General features: G+C 37.9%; 1 protein-coding gene across 3 annotated transcripts in view; it reads right to left on the bottom strand.

Moving 5' to 3' along the window:
- Nucleotides 1-18,014, bottom strand: part of INO80 (INO80 complex ATPase subunit) — a 140,116-nt gene that overhangs the window by 94,913 nt on the left and 27,189 nt on the right. For all 3 annotated transcript variants that reach the window (XM_059372556.1, XM_059372555.1, XM_059372554.1), the window contains exons 2-7: nt 13,824-14,009; nt 13,422-13,591; nt 13,262-13,329; nt 11,038-11,205; nt 6,771-6,891; nt 5,464-5,678 (exon numbers count right to left, since the gene is read on the bottom strand). In XM_059372556.1, coding sequence (XP_059228539.1) covers nt 5,464-5,678; nt 6,771-6,891; nt 11,038-11,205; nt 13,262-13,329; nt 13,422-13,591; nt 13,824-13,966 — 885 coding nt within the window. In that variant the 5' untranslated portion in view covers nt 13,967-14,009. The remainder of the gene's footprint in view (nt 1-5,463; nt 5,679-6,770; nt 6,892-11,037; nt 11,206-13,261; nt 13,330-13,421; nt 13,592-13,823; nt 14,010-18,014) is intronic.

Consider the following 18,014-nt stretch of genomic DNA (forward strand, 5'->3'; position numbering starts at 1 on the left):
GGAGCCCGATGTGGGACTCGATCCCAGGACGCTGGGATCATGACCTGAGCCGAAGGCAGCTGCTTAACCAACTGAGCCACCCAGGCGTCCCTCAAAAACTTTCTTTTACTAATGCTTAAGCAGCTACTGCCATGTTCAAGACAAAAATCTCAAATATTTCTGTTGAATTCCTGATCAGAAATGCGTCATTTTAAAAAATATGTTTTTATTTATTTTTTAAAGTAATCTCTATACCCAATGTGAGGCTTAAACTCACGATCCTGAGATTGAGAGTCATGTGCTCTATGCACTGAGCCAGCCAGGAGACCCAGAAAAGCAGAATTTTGAAGCCTCTTCATCAGATAAAAGAGGGTTTTCCCTTAACTCCTCCCATCAAGAATGTTCCTGTCTAAAGTTTCTCTCCAAAAATACTTACTAACTGGTTTGGGAAGAAAGGCAGTCATTGTACAGTAGGGAAGCACCAACACTCCAAGGGATCAAAGCTAGTATCATACTGGAAACGATGTGTCATGTGCCTCCTAGTGCAGCATACCCAGGACACACCACTCCATTGGTAATCCTGCCCGAAACGCATAACGCAAATCTAATAATGAGGAATCTCATGAACCCAAATCCCAAACACTATACATAGTAACAGGGGTATGCTATTCAAAAATTAAAATGTCATGAAAGAACACTGTGTCAGATTTAAAAGAGATTAAAGAGGTATGACAAATGAAACACAGAGTCCTGGATTGGATCCTGGACTGAATCAAGAAAAAAAAGTCCTATAAAGGACATTACAGAGACAACTGATGAGATATCTGAATATGGTCTGTGGACCCGATAACAATTTCTGTAACTGCACTGTTGTTCTGTATGAGAGAATGTCCTTTTTCTTAAGAAATACATATTAAACTATTACAAAGAAGTTCAGTACAAAGTGTCAAACTGACCCTCAAAATGGGGGAGAAAAAAAAGTATGCATTAATATAACAGAAATTTGAAAAACCAAAGGAGGGGCACCTAGGTGGCTCAGTGGGTTAAAGCCTCTGCCTTTCAGAACAGGTCATGATCTCAGGGTCCTAGGATCGAGCCCCATGTTGGGCTCTCTGCTCAGCAGGGAGCCTGCTTCCCCCTCTCTCTGCCTGCCTCTCTGCCTACTTATGATCTCAATCTCTCTGACAAATAAATAAAATCTTAAAAAAAAAAAAAAAAGGAAACAAAGCAAACAATTGCTAAATATGAGTGAAAGTTACATGGCAGTTCCTTGCATTATTCTTGCCATATCATCTTAAAACTTTGTTTTGGGGGCGCCTGGGTGGCTCAGTGGGTTAAAGCCTCTGCCTTTGGCTCAGGTCTTGATCCCAGGGTCCTGGGATCGAGCCCTGTGTTGGGCTCTCTGCTCTGCAGGGAGCCTGCTTCCTCCCCCCTCTCTCTCTCTGCCTGCCTCTCTGCCTATTTGTAATTTCTCTCTGTCAAATAAATAAAATCTTTAAAAAAAAATTATAAAAAACAAACAAACAAAAAAAACCTTTGTTTTGAACTAATTTCAGACTTAAAGTTGCAAAAAATAAGTTTCCTTACATCCCTCCTGCTGCTTTCCCTAGTTTTAGCATCTTATGTAACTAGAAAACAATTACTAAGAAAGGAAAATAAAACTAGTAAAATATTAATTAAATTACACGTCTTATCTGAATGTCAACAATTTTTCCACTAAAATCCTCTTCCTGTTTCAGCATCCTGTAACAGGATTCCATGTATTTAGTTTCTTTTCTCCTTAGTCTCTTCCTGTATGTTACATTTCTTCAATCTTTCTCTTACCTCCTCAATACTTTTGAAAGGCCCCCATCAGTTACTCTATAGAATGTGCCAAAATTTGTGGTTTTCTCATATTTTCTCATGATTGGAATAATATTATGCATTCTGGCAAGAATACCACCGAAATGATGTGTTCTCATGCATCACATCCAATTCACAAGGTCAAAATTTATATTACTAGTGACTACTTAGATCATTTGGGCAAGGTAGATTCTGCCAATTTTCACCACAATAGCTACTATCTTTCTTTTTGTGCTTATATGTATACTGAGTAGATGCTTTTGGTCTGTGCAAATTGTGTCTCCTTTAACCTTCATCCTCTAATTTCAGTCTTCATCAATGGATCCAGTCTGCAACAATTATCACTGTGGTATTTGTGTAATGAGGGTTCTCTACTTCCTTCCTTCTGTGTTCATTAACTGGAATTCTACTGCAAGGAAAAGCTATTCCTTCTACCTTACTTATTTGATTATTTATTTAAAAGAATATGGACTCAAAGGTATTTCTTTTAATCTGTATGTTAAAATTCAGTATTTTCTTTTTCTTTTTTTAAGTAAACTCCATGCCCAGTATGGAGCCCAATCCAGGACTTGAACTCAAAACTCCAGATTGAGACCTTATCTGAAATCAAGAGTGGATGCTTAACCAACTAAGCCACCCAGGCACCCCAGTATTATTATTAACAAATTTGGTGTTCAGTTATTCTAACTTTGACCATGAGGAGCTCCTTTAGGTAGCTCTTGTGTTCTTTTGACAATCCCCCACACTCATCTTTCTTCAAGCACATCCTTACTTTCTGACACTCCAAGAAGTTTAAGGCTCATCTTACATTTTCCCTGCGAAGTTTTGGAATAAACTACTTCTCCAAGGAGCTCTGGTTCCTTTTTATTAGAGAATAAAGGTATTTGGAAATCAAGACCTGGGCACAAGATACCTTCATTATTACCAGGATGTCACTGTTTCTAGGCACTCCCAGCAAAGACAGAAAATAAATACATATGCATACTAACCTATGCATACACAGACAACTACATTTCTGTACACATCTATCTGTATACATATCAAAACCTATGAATTTCAAAGGCTTCACATTAGCATTTCCAACAGTATGACAAACTGGCTGTCAACTACGACATATTTGTTCAATTCTAGTATGCATTTAAAGTAATTCCAAAATTACTCATCCACTCCTCTCCTAAGAAACACTTACTATATCAATTGTAGTATTCATGTAGAGTTCTTTTGGTCTTCAGCCTTACATATCCAACCAAAATACTGACTTCCTCAGTAACTTCTATGAGCCCTTTTCTTTGTCCCTGCAACTTGATTCTATTATTCATTTCTAAGGCAGATAAGCATTTGTTTCTGTCTTTATTATACTTTGCCCACATAGCCCTTCAATCTCATTCTTCACCCACATCCTGGTTGGTTTTAACGGTTTTACCATAGGGGCATGCAAGGGACATACGAAACATCACTAGAATCCTGAAAGTCCTACATATAAAAACATGTATTTGAAGACACCCCCTCATCCCTGCTAACCTGTCCATTCCCCTCTTTCTTTCTACATTTTCCCCACCTGCTCCCTATAAGAAATCAACACTTTGGTTTCTGGTTTCTCCTTCTTGAATTTCTTTTGCATGAATGAGGATTTGTGTATTTTCTTGTATTTTTATTTTGCTTACATGAAAGGTAAATACTATAGATACCTGTTTCTGTTTGCTTTTCTCACTTAACAGCACATCTTAGAAATTACTCCATATCATCTCAGAAACATCGTCCTCATTATTTCTTTTTTAACTATAATAACCCACTATGTAGATCTATCACTTTTGTGCCTTTTTTCTTTCATGGAGCATGTTTCTGAAATGCATCCATGTCATGTTGATCTTGTACCTGTCTCGTATGGGAATCATTGCAAATCACTGTAACACGGGACCTTATATCTGGCTTATTTCTCTAAGTTCTTTGCAGAGATGAAGAACCAAGATCATTACCAGTGAAGCTTGTAGAAAGAAGTTAAGGATCCATAATGGGAAAAGGGAGTAGATGTTAGGATCTTGGCAGCAGCCAAAATGGACTATTTTATGGCCAACGGAATGGTCTGGGAGAGCCTTGAAATTGAAGCATAGCTGAGTTGGAAGGAATGTATCCTATGACCTGTATGAAGCAGGGAAGCAGGGTAGGCACCATCAAGGGATGCTGGAGGGGCATCCATGTTTCTTGGAAGAGCTGGTCTTATCTTCTATCCCAGCTAACTGCTACTGTTTTATTTTCTTAAGTTTTGCTCCATGGTTCTTGAACCAATCCTACAGTCCTGTGGGATGTATCTCCAGTTTTGAGGCCATTTCTTTCCTTTTTTTTTTTTTTTAAAAAGATGTTATTTATTTATTTGACAGAGAGAGATCACAAGTAGGCAGAGAGGCAGGCAGAGAGAGAGTGAAGAAGCAGGCTCCCTGCTGAGCAGAGAGTCTGATGCGGGGCTCGATCCCAGGACCCTGAGACCATGACCTGAGCTGAAGGCAAGAGGCTTTAACCCACTGAGCCACCCAGTCACCCCACCAGCTATTCTTTTTTGTGGTTTTTTCTTTCTTCTTCTTCTTCTTCTTCTTTTTAAAGATTTTATTTATTTATTTGACAGAGAGAGATCACAAGTAGACAGAGAGACTAGCAGAGAGAGAGGAGGAAGCAGGCTCCCTGCTGAGCAGAGAGCCCGATGCAGGGCTTGATCCCAGGACCCTGGGATCATGACTTGAGCCCAAGGCAGAGGCTTAACCCACTGAGCCACCCAGATGCCCCCTTCTTTTTATTAACATATAATGTATTATTTGTTTCAGGGGTATAGGTCTGTGAATCATCAGTCTTACACAACTCGCAGTCCTCACCACAGCACACACCCTCCCCAATGTCCATCAGCAAGGCATCCCATCCCACCCAGCCTCCTCCACTCCAGCAACCCTCAGTTTGTTTCCTGAGATTAAGAGTCTCTTACTGTCTCCCTCTCCTCTCCAGCAATTCTTACACACAGACTTTCCTTAGGTTGATACTTTTCTAAATTCAGAAAATATCCTCTTCATTTTTCTATTAGGATTGCACAATTTATAAGGCAATTAAGTAAAATGCAAACAACTGGTAAGTAACTGAGAAAAGTTACTTGCACATTTCCTGAAACTTTCAAATTTGAAATTGTATCAAAATAAAATGTTATCAAACCCAAACAAATTAAAAGAGCAAAAAGAATGCTTATACATCTTTCTCTTGCATCATTTACATTTTTTCCAATACCTGTGGTTATTCAGTAATATCCAAATATTCACAGATTCTCTACGAAACGTTAGTCTACCATTTCAGTTTAATCTCCTCTATTACTACCTATCAATTTGCTGTCAAATCTCTACTACGGTAAGTAAAAAAACTGATTTCCTTTCTCAAAGAGGTTTCCCTCCATTTTTTGGATAATGAACATCATACAACTGTTTTGTGAATTCTGATCAAAATCTAGAAAAATGGTTGATTGCCAAGGGTACTCTTCAACATGATCTTAATTCAAGAGATCAGTTTCTTTTCTGAACACTGTGAAGGTATCTAGCTCTCACAGCTCCTCTTTAGAGGGCAGGGAGACAAAATATTCTTCCATCTCCTATGCTGGAGGCACCCACGTACCTTTGGTAGTTCCTTTTTCACAATGCTGAGCCATACTTTCCTGCGACGAGCATTAAGCTGCTCAATGGATAAGTGCTTCTTCTTGGTGCCAGGAGGTGGTGCATCATGAGAGAACTTGGCAAAGACTTTGGTCTGGTGGTGGTGGCAACGAGGAGATTCTTCAGAGGAAAGTTCTTCATCCCTTCGCCTTTTTTTCTTTACTTTTTTCAACTTGGCTGCAAAGGAAACAGACACTGAGAACCCTGCATTTCTTCCCTTCCACACAAGAGAGCCACAAATAACCTCATCACTTTAAGACAGTTCAAGGTTCTTTCCTCATTCCACTTGAGGCTGGCAATGTTTATCTCTTTATCAATTCAGGCCCATGAATATTCCAAGAGGAAGATCTCACTACCTTGGGAAAGAACACTGGATACTCCCTATGTTGACATGAAAGAAAAACACAGAATAAAATCTAAAAACTGAATTTCTGTTGAACCCAACAACAGGAAAGGAGATTTCAAAGTACCATGAGCTCAAGTAATGGCCAAGAGGAAGGAAACATTTCTACTTGGCGGCAATGTAAGGTGATTAAAGAGAAATAACAAAGAAAGAAAACAATGCGCTGATAGGACATTACAACCTGTGAAGAGAAAATCATACATGGAATAAAAAACTAATTTGGGGGTGAGAGTGTGGAGGATAAGAAAATAGAGATAAACTAGCAGATGTGGGAGAAAGGGAAGAACACTGAAAAGAATTTCTGAGTAGAGTTCATACCTTCAGGGGCAAAAATCTGCCTTGTACAGATAGTTTAAAACTTTCCCTTCCTACTTCCTTCCTGATTTCCAGATGCTTAGAGCTCAGTAAGGGAGGAAAACATACTTCCTGGCAAACATGCAAACAAACACTGCACAAGATTATCAAGAGGTGATCTATTTAAAAGTTCCACATACAGCAACAATAATGAGTTATTCCTAACACTTCAGGTTGCTCTTCATACTTCCCTGTGTGTAACCAACTTCTTCCTCTCCCAGAACAGTTTCAACATTTGGAAGAGTATGTAGAAGAAAAAAGGGATAAAGTAATTGGCTTAAAACTCTGGCTAGGAATCCACAGTCCTTATGTCTTTTTAATTTCAGAAAAGATCATAAACCAAATATGAAATAAGGTTAACAATGGGTATTACTTAGGGGAAGACTAGGGTTTCCCAGATAAAGCAAGTTTCTACTACATGGATCACGTTCAAAGTCCAAAGGTACTACCAGGCTACACACAACCCTAATACTAAGAATGAGTAAACATGGAAGGCAGGGCAGTATGCTCACCTTTAAGTTTCTTTTCCTCCTTGAATTTCTTTTTTTTGGGCCCAAGTAGGTGCCGTTGTTGCTCATAGAAAGGGTCGTATGTGGACAGCAGGCCTGCACTGTAGTATTGGTATTGCTGTAACTGAAGCAAAGACAGGGAGGCTTATAGGGGCGGGTCTGAGTTCTAAGCCAGCCTTCACATCATATTCACTACAAAAACTTTAGCCGGAGAAAAACCAGAGCTCCTAAATATGGTGTTCTTCTCACAAAAAGACCCATAACGATTTAGTACCTCAAAGTGAACTATTTCCTTACTTCAAAACAAAATGGGTTCATCAGGTACATACATGGCAAGTTACTGAAAATAACTTAAGAAAGGAAAACACTTCATGCTTCTGAATTTCCACCAGAATATTTGCTTGGAAGTGACACATATTTGAGAGATGCAATTCTGCAGAAGGGGCTCCGCATGGAATTCATCAACAAGAAATAAACCATATTTCTATTACCAATAAGTCGTCTGATTTAGTAAGGTTTTGATATCTGTTATTCTGGCTTTTGGTCTATCTAGATCAAAGAGTCACTAGCTACCGCAATTCTCCTATCTTTCAAGCCTTTTCAGTCTTTATATATCCCACTAATAGAGGCTGACAATATTATGGATAATGCCTACACTACCAGAATTCTAACACATGAATAATCGATTGGTTTTTTCTGTCCAGGGAGAGATTTTTTTCAAACACTGCTTTTAAGTTGACCTCCAAGACGCACATTAATTTTGTCTCACTTATTACCAATGGATAAATATGAATATAAGTGTAAACAATCCATTCCTCAATCTCTTTCCTAGATTCCAGCCAGTCTAAGAACTGAAACTAGGACAGAAGAGTGACATGGAGAACTATCACAAGGTACCCTGTCAATGGTCAAAATTAAATGAGCATTCTTTGAACTATAGTAGTTAAAATCTATGAACTTTCCCATATATGTTTTACTTCTATTTTAAAAAGACCAGGTATTGCAATCCCTACCAAAATACCAATGCGTTTTTTCAAAGAACTAAAAGAAATAGTACTAAGATTTGTATACAACCACAAAAGACCCCAAGTACCCAAAGCAATCTTGAGAAAGAAAAAGAAAGCTGGAAGTATCACAATTCCAGATTTCAAGATACACCACAAAGCTGTAGTGATCAAACCAGTAGAGTGCACGCACAGAAAGGGACACAGTGATCAGTGGAACAGAACAGAGAACCCAGAAATAAGAGGCACCTGGCTAGATCAGTTGGTAGACCATGTGACCTGTGATCTCAGTGTTATGAGTTCAAGCTCCATGTTGGACATAGAGCATACTTTAAAAAAAAAATTTTTCCCCCAACACAGAATAGAGAACTCAGAAATAAATCCATGCTTATATAGCCAACTAATCTGTATCAGATGAGGCAAGATATAAAATGGGGAAAAGACAGTCTGTCCAATAAATGGTGCTGGGAAAACTGGACAGCCACATGCACAGGAATGAAACTGGACCACTTCCTACCACTACAAACAAAAATAAACTCAAAATGGATTAAAAACTTAAATTTGAGACCTAAAACCATAAAAACCTTAAAAAAGAACAGAGCCAGTAATTTGTCTGACATCAGCCATAGCAACATCTTTCTAGATATGTCTCATAAGGCAAAGGAAACAAAAGCAAAAATAAACGATCAGACTACTTCAAAATAAAAAGCTTTTGCACGGTGAAAGAAACCATCAACAAAGCAAAAAGGTAATCCACTGAATGGGAGAAGATATTTGCAAATTATATATCCAATAAGGAGTCAATATCTAAAATATGTGAAGAATTTATACAACTCAACACCAAAAACAAACAATATGATTAAAAAAACAGGCAAAGGACCTAAATAGACATTTTCCTGAAAAAGACATACCAATGGTCAAAAGACATATGGAAAGATGCTCAACACCACTAATCAGGAAACTGCAAATCAGCTACGAGATATCATCTTACACCTGCCAGAATGGCTAGTATCAAAAACACAAGAAAGAGGTGTTGGTGAGGATGTAGAGAAAAAGGAATCCTCATGCACTGCTGGTGGGAATGCAAATTAGAGATACTCTCAAAATAGTACGACGGTTCCTCAAAAAACTAAAAGTGGAAATATCATATCCAATAACTCCACTACTGGGTATTTAGCGAAGAAAATAAAAAAACTAATTCAAAGAGATACGTGTGGGGTGCCTGGGTGGCTCAGTCAGTTAGGCGGCTGCCTTCGGCTCAGGTCATGATCCCAGGGTTTTGGGATGGAGCCCCACAGCGGACTCCTTGCTCAGCGGGGGAGCCTGCTTCTCTCTCTGCCTCCCATTCCCCTTGCTTGTGCTCTGACAAATAAATAAATAAAATGTTAAAAAAAAAAAAAAAGAAGAAGAGAAAGAGAGAGATAGAGATACATGCACTCACGTTTACTGCAGCATTATTTACAAGAGCCAAGACACAGAAGCAACCTAAGTGTCCACTGTTTGGTGAATGGATAAAAATGTGGCATGTATGCATGCACATACACACACACATTTGCAGGTATATCTAAAAAACAAACAGCAGAATCAGACCTGAAGAGAGAACAAACTGATGGTTGTCAAGAGGGAAGGAGGGTGACAGGGGTTGGGCAAAATGGGAGAAAGGGAGTGGGAAATACAGATTTCCAGTTATGAAATGAGTAAATTGTGGGAATAAAAGGCCCAGCGCAAGGAATACAGTCAATGATATAATAATAGTGTTGTATGGTACAAATGGTAGCTACACTTTTGAGCATAATATAATGTATAGAGATGTTAAATCAGTTATGTTGTATAAGTGAAACTAATATTTTATGTCAACTATGCTAAAAAAAAAAAAGATCAAATATTTCAAGCACCAAATGCCTAGCACCGTACTTGAAGAAGGAACTCTGTCAAAGCAGTCAGATACCTTACTACTTATTATTTCTGCAGGTTTATAAACTTCACAACATATACAAATCTATATAACTATATAGATATAGATATACAGATATGTTTTTCCCCCTAGAGAGAGCTCCAGGTGTGGAGGACGGGTATGAGAGGGGAACAGAGGGAGAGGAAGAGACAGAATCTTAAACAGGCTCCATGTCCAGTGCAGAGCCTGACCCAGCGCTCAATCTCATAACCCTGAGATCATGACCTGAGCCAAAAATCAAGAGTCAGATGCTTTACAGACTGAGCCAGCCAGGCACTCCTAACCTTTAGCATATTATTCAAAGCTTTCTGAACTAGCTTGGATGTTAACCAATTGTTACAAAGTTTTTAGGTCTTCAAATAATTCTACTGCTCATCATGTTCAAATCACCACAATTCCAACGAAAATCAGAAGGCTTTGGTAACAGTATTCAAGTAGTTGTGACTAAAAACCATTATCAATCTAATGTTAGTAAGAAGAGTTTTTCAAGATAGGGACATTTCCAAAGAGCAAGTGCATTAAAAAACGAACCCCTAGAATTTAAAATTGTGCAGCCACTTTGGAAAACAGCGTGGCAGTTCCTCAAAAATGATAAGCACAGAGTTATGATATGACCCAGTGATTCCTCTTCTAGGTATATACAAAAGAAAAATGAAAACAAACGTGCACACCAAAAACTTGTATACCAATCAACAAGGCAGCTTTATCTGTAACAGCCAAAAAATGAAAACAACTCACTCTTCATAGCTATCATTTCTAAAAGCCCCAAAACAGAAACAATCCAATTAATTCATTAAGTGATACATGGACAGTAAAATGCAGTATGCCCACACAATGGCATATTATTTTGCAATAAGAAGGAATGAAGTACTGATATAAACTACAATATGAATGAAGCTTGAAAACATGTTAAGTGAGAAGATGGACATAAAGTACCAAATGTTGTTCCATTTGCATGAAATGTCTAGAACAGGCACATTTATAGCACTAAGTGGCTTCCTAGGGCTGAGGGAAATGGGAGAAAATGAAAGACAAGAGCTAAGGGGAGCGGGTTTTCGTTTTGGAGAAAACATTTCAGAATCATGTAGTGGTGACAGTTACACATCTTTATGACTATACTAAAAACCATCGAAATGTACACTTGATTTCAAAGGCTATTTTTGGTATATGAACTATATTTCAATAAAGCTTGTAATAGAATCACCACCACCACCATCTAAAGGTAAAATGATGTGTCTTCAATGAATGTTAAAAACAGGCTAAATTAAGTACACGGCACGAAGGTCTGAGATTTCCACTGAAACTCTCTTACCTCCTTGTCTTTGCTATACTTATTCTGGTGAAGTTTCTTATACTTGTGCAGCCGCAACATGTTATGAAGTTCTTCTCTGCTGAGGTGGAGTTCTTCCTCTTCTTCTTCTTCTTCATTGTCTTCACTCTGAGAATCTGCCTCACTGGACTCATCACTTAGCAGAATGCTCTGCAAACAGAAGGAAATGGGAATGGAATCTGTCACTATGGGGCAAATCCTTCTAAAACCCAAGCATCTTTTCCCAACACAAGAATAAAGACAGTTGGAAGACAGTAACTTCAGTTTCCCAACTGATGCAGAAAAGAAAAGGATACCAACTGAACCTAGTGGGCATGAGTTCAAGAGCACTAACATATGGAAATGCTATAAAGAACAAAAAAGCTGGATTTCACTAAGTACTTACAACTCTATGTAGGATATTTTAGTTGTCAAATACCAAGGGAAAAACTAAGAAAACAAAAAAATAAAAACACACAAAAAACCCACAACCTTTGAGTTTAAAACAAGCCAGCCATGATAACTAATACAGAAACAACCCAAAAAATCTTGAACTGATTTTGTTATTATCTAGATAATGAAATATTACTTAGCCATAAAAAGGAATGGAGTACTGATATATGCCACAACATGAATGAACCTTGAAAACTATGTTAAGTAAAAGAAGCCAGGCACAAAAGGTCACATATTATATAATTCCATTTAGATGAAATATCCAGAACAGGCAAATCCGTAAGGAAAGAAAACAGATTAGTGGCTGCCAGGGGCGATAGGAAGTATTCACTGCTAATAACCACAGAGTTTCTTTCTGGAGGGATGAAAATGTTCTGGAATTAGTGGTGATGGCTGTACAGAACTTTACTATAATACACACTTTGAAAGGATTTTATGGCATGTGAATGGTATCTCAATTTTTAAGAATGTGATGGCTAAACAAAGATTTTTGCACTGCCAACAGCTTAAAGCCTCACTGATATGAACCAAATTAAGCCTTTATCCATAAACCTTTTAAAGGATCTCATGATTATAATGAAAGAGCACCTTTAAATTACTTTGAGCGTAGCCTTTTACAATAAGCCTTTTAAAGGACCTCATAATTATAATGAAAAAATGCCTTTAAATTACTTTGAGCTCCTTCACAAGAAAATAATAAAGAAATAATTCGTTTCAACAGAAGAAATGTTACCCTTAATTCAGCTGGGCCAATAACAGTAATCTTAAAAGAGTGTAAACAAGAGTCTACCATTTCCTGGCCTATAAACACCCACAGAAAATATAGAAACACTCTATATTGCCTATAAATACACACAGAAATTTACCAGGATAAAATACTTTAATTTTTAATAAATTCTTTAACATGGTGTACAGGGCCCTACACAATCAGGCTCTCTAACTTCATCTTCTACCATTCCCTCTTTCATTGTGCTCCGGCTATACTAGCCTTCTTTCTCCCCCAAACATACTGAGTTGCTTCCTTTCTAGGAATTTTATAGTTATGTTCCTTTTGGTTGAAATGCTCTTTTCTTTTCTTTTTTTTTTTTTTTTTTAAAGATTTTATTTATTTATTTGACAGAGATCAAAAGTAGGCAAAGAGAAAGAAGGGGAAGCACCCCTCGGCCAAGCAGAGAGCCCGATGGCAGGGCCTGATCCCAAGACCCTGAGATCATGACCTGAGCCGAAGGCAGAGGTTTAACCCTCTGAGTCATCCAGGTGCCCCGAAATGCTCTTTCCTTAAACATTCACATAGCTTTGACCATTCAGAAATCAGATGAAATGTTACCTCTTTAAAGAAGCCATTTTATTTATTTGTTTACAGACTTACTCACTGCCTCCCCCCATTTGAATGTAAGCTCTACAGTGCAAGAACCCTGTCTGTGTATAATAGCATCTGGCAGGTAGGATGTACTCAATCAACATCCCAACAACTCAAGAACTAATGAAAAAGACATTAATAATCCTGATTACAATGTGAGCCAGGGAGGGCAAGGTTCCCGTTTCTTTTCACTCTTTGCTCTGCACAGTGCTTTATAATAAAAAATGTTTGCTAAAATGAACTTCATTGAGGCCTCTAGATTTTCCTCTATAATCTCTTCAAAAAAATCACACCCACAGAAGACTCATGTCTAGAGAAATCTCTGCTCATGTGTCAGAATGAGTCAATAACTTTCCCTTCTATTTGTAATTTTAGTAGGTTATTTGAATTATAAACATTTGCCTTATCTCTTACCTTTAGCCACTTTCTGCTTTTCTTCAACTTAGAGAAGTTATATAAATTCCCTTTGTCAGATTTTGATTCTGTGTAAAGAAACATAAAGAACAACAAAAATGAAAGGAAGACTGCCCCAAGAGAACTGATAGTCCAAACAGGGATCTCACACCACACTGACCTGACTGTAGAACTCCGTTCAACGAGTATGCGTTTAACATTCCAGAATTGCCTGCTCCAGAAGTTTCTCCAAGCAATGAATTTGGAGGTTCTTCCTTAACTTGAATTAAGGGATCCCCAGACTGAGGCAATAAAGGATTACTGTCATCCAGTCCATCTTCACTCTCATCACTATAAATTGAAGAATAAATCTACAATCACAGCTGACCCAGCAAAATACTGTAATTTATGGTTAGCAGATAGAAGAGCTTGATCCTTTAAAAAAGATGACTGTGTTCTATTTGAAAGAAGGAAGAAAAAATATCAAACATACCAAAAATCATAAAATACTTTAACCCTAAAACCAAAATAATGGGAATCAGAAGGTGGTCAAACATTATATTGGGAATATGTAATTACATACCTAGAAATATTCCTGTTGAAGATGGCTGATGTTTGTCGCAAGAAATGGTCCAACCGGAGGGCCCTCTCCAAGTACTGAAGATAGAGGGGCTTTGCCAGCTCAGTGCAGCCGCCATCGTCCCCGGCACCCAACTCCGAGGCCATAGAACAAATCTGTCTTCATGCACAAGGCTCTCCGACTTCTCGGCTGCATAATGAGATTAAGCAGTGAAAGACAGAATACTACTTCTTCTCCCTTTATTTGGCCTGCTTGCTATCAATGTGAAGACAAATCAGACCTTCTAGAACACAAGACAAGAAGAGAGCAGTCTGTAGAAAGATAGTAATAAAGTTCTTATCAAGCACTTTTTCCAAACGCAAGGGCAGAAGTTAGAAGAATGAGGAAACTTAAAATATAGAAATACTGTCATATGTCACAACAAAAAATCATATTATACTTTTTTGAAAGAGTACCTTAAAATTCACACCCACTTACCTTTTATCCTACAATGAACAATTACTCACAATTACCTAAATCTACACCACGAGCTCTCCTGTGCACCTCCTAGAGGAACACTTGCTCTCAGTTCTCAGCATCACCTTCCAAAGAGCGGCTTTCTTTTTCTTTTTGTATTTACAATTTGTATATATGAATGAGATATTCCATTTACAAGGGAACAGAGATACTGTCAGAGTATTTTACACACTTGCAAACATTCTGTAAAGTGTAAAAATACAGAAATGATTTCAAAAACTGAAGCAAAGAGAGTATAAGTAAGAGTGAGAAACAAAGCTATATAGCTTCAGTATTTTCTTTGCTACCTTATGGTGTTAAAGGAAATCATTAATACCTTTGTGCTGTCTTCTCTTTTTACCATAGTTTTTAAAAGTTTCCTATATAATATAATCTTTCTTCTGAAGGATACATTAAAAGTTCTCCTCCATTTATCTACAGAGTGAACATAATCTCCCCAGGAGGCTTCCTTTCCTTTTTCAGAAATTAACAAGCTAATTCTTAAATTTATATGAAAATGCAAAGAAATCAAAACAGCCAAAATAATTTTAAAAAAGAAGAGAGTTCAGGGTGCCTGGATGGCTCAGTTGGCTAAGTGTCTGCCTTCAGCTCAGGTCATGATCTCAGGGTCCTGGGATCAAGCCTGGAGTCAGGGAGCCTGTTTCTCTCTCTCCCTTTGACCCCCACTCATGCTCGCTCTCTCTCAAATAAATAAATAAAATCTAAAAAAAAAAAGAAAAGAGTTGAGAAACTTACACTTTCTGATTTCATTTATTTTTTGAAAAGATTTAAGAGAGTCAGAGTGAGCGAGAGATAGAGAACACAAACAGGGGAGAGGCAGAGGGAGAGGGAGAAGCAGGCTCCCCGCTGAGCAGGGAGCCTGATGTGGGGCTCCTTCCAAGGACTTCAGAATCATGACCTGAGCTAATAGCAGACATTTAATCAATTGAGCCATCCAGGTGCCCTCATTTTTAAATTTTAAATCATATTATAAAGCCACAGTAATCAGGTCAGTGTGATAGTGCCATAAGGATAACCACAAAGACCAATAGAACAGACTTGAGAATTCAGAAATAAAACCTTACAGGGGCACCTGGCTGGCTCAGTTGGAAGAGTATATGACTCTTGATCTCATAGTCTTGAATTCAAGTCCCACAGTGGGCATACAACTGACTTCAAAAAAAGAAAGAAAAAAAAAAAAAGAAGGGCTGGGGTTTAAAAAACAACAACAACAAAAAAAACAACCATGCCTGGCAGATTAGTTTAGTTAAACACCTGACACCTGGATTTCAGCTCAGGTCACGATTTCAAGTCCTCAGATCAAGCCCCATGTCAGACTCTGTGTTCAAGGCAGTCTGCTTGAGATTCTCTCTCCCCCTCTCTCCCTCTGCCCCACAACCACCACCCCTGCTTGTGCTTGCATGCTCTCACTCAAAAATAAATAAATAAATCTTTTAAAAACAAACAAACAAACAAACAAAAAACGTTTACACTTATGGTCAATTTTCAATAAAGGTGCCAAGGCGATTCAAAGGAAGAAAAGACAATCTGCTCAACAAATTGTGTTGGACAACTTGATATCCACATACAAAAAGATTAATTTATAGTTAAAGAAAAAACCCTTACCTCACACTATGGATAAAAGTTAACTCAAAATGGACACAGGGACTTAAGAGTAAAACCCCAAACTGTAAAACTTCTATAAAAAACCATAGGGGAAAAATCTTCATGATCTTGGTTAAGCAGAAAGTCTTTGGATATGTTATTGAAAGCATAATCCATTAAAAAAAAAAAAAAAACACCTGAGAAATTAGGCCACGAAAATTTTAAACTTTTGTACTTTAAGCAATATCATGAAAAAGATGAAAATAAGCCACAGACTAGAAGAAAATATCTGCAAGTTGTATAACTGTATATCTGATTGTATATCTGATATAGGACTTGTATACAAATATCTAATTATAAAATAAAAAAAGTCATGGAGATGACAAGTATAACATAGAGAATATAGTCAATAACATAACAGTAACAGAAGGTGGCTATGCTGAGTGGGGAGCACTGAGTAATGCACAGAAGTGTCTAATCATTATGTTGTATACCTCAAACTAATAATACATTGTATATCAACTATACTTCAATTAATATTTAAAAAAAAAAAATAGGAGCGCCTGGATGGCTCAGGCAGTTAAGCATCTGCCTTCAGTTCAATCACGATCTCAGGGTCCTGGGATCAAGCCCCACATCGGGCTCCCAGCTCAACAAGGAGTCTGCTTCTCCCTCTCTCTCTGTGCCTCCTCCCCACCCCAGCTTGCACTCTCTCTCAAATAAATACATACAATCTTTTAAAAAATAATAATAATAAAAAAATTATATCCAACTTTTCTATCTATCCTCTAAAAATGACTTGCCTTCTCTACTTCAGAGAATCTTTTAGGGATAAAATTAAGTATATATGAAAGGGCTTTGTAAGAAATCCCAGAGTTATTTTCAAACAGTGTATGCTCACATATTCAGAGTTGGGAGGGGTCACAGAGATTATCTAGTCCAACTAGGTCATATTACAGATGAAGAAACTAAAAACCAGGGGGCCTGGGTGGCGGGTGGCTCAGTTGGTAAAGTGACTACTTCCAGCTCAGGTCATGATCCTGGAGTACCAGGACTGAATACGGCATAGGGTTCCCTGCTCAGCACGAGTCTGTTTCTCCCTCCTCCCCTCTCTCCTGCTCAGTCTCTCTCATTCCCCTCTCAAATAAATAAATAAAATGTTTAAAAATTTTATTTAAACCAGAAAAATTAAGTAACTTGCTCATATTCCCTGAGCTCTTTTACAGAGCCAGGTTTCTTAGTTCCTAAACTGGTGCTTTTTCAATCTCAGCAAACTGTCTCCCTAGACAGGTTCTACCTCTTAAGTTGCTCGAGTTTATGCTCTGATGTTGTGAAGAACACAATTCCAAGAGCCAAATATTTTTATTTTTATTTTTTAAAGATTTTATTGATGTATTTGGCAAGAGAGAGATCACAAGTAGGCAGAGAAGCAGGCAGAGAGAAAGAGGAGGATACAGGCTCCCCACCAAGCCGAGAGCCTGATGTGGGGCTCGATCTCAGGATGCTGAGATCATGACCTGAGCCGAAGGCAGAGGCTTAAACCACTGAGCCACCCAGGTGCCCCGAACCATTATTTTTATAGCACCAATTCTGTAGAGTAAAGATCACTTAGAATTTTATTTGCATTTTTTGAAATACCTGTCTAGAAACCATTTTTGCTCATTGAGGTGCAGGGTTTTATAAAAGCATCAACTAAGATCTATGTTAAACTGAACAGATTAGTTCAGTCCTTAGTTCAAGGTCAATAAATGGCTAATATAAGCTGTCAATATAATATAAGCTGTCAATAATCATTGTTTAACTGATTTCCTTACAAAGACACTAAAACAGAATAACTTTAATAGTGGAACAGTCCTGCCTAAAGTTCAATTCAATATTGATGTGAAAATTTAGTCCTGGAATTATTGAAGAGGATACTGGCATAATTTTTAGGTTAAATAGGCAACACGTTAATTTGTTTATGATGTTATGTGCTAGAAGAAAACCCTTTTCAGGACACCTGGGTGGCTCAGTTGATTAAGTAGCTAAACTGTTTTGTTGTTGCTTTTTTGGCAGAAAGAGACACACAGAGAGAGGGAACACAAGCAGGGGGAG

Source organism: Mustela nigripes, chromosome 13 (assembly GCF_022355385.1).
Source record: "Mustela nigripes isolate SB6536 chromosome 13, MUSNIG.SB6536, whole genome shotgun sequence".
In the NCBI taxonomy this organism is placed as follows: domain Eukaryota; kingdom Metazoa; phylum Chordata; class Mammalia; order Carnivora; family Mustelidae; genus Mustela; species Mustela nigripes.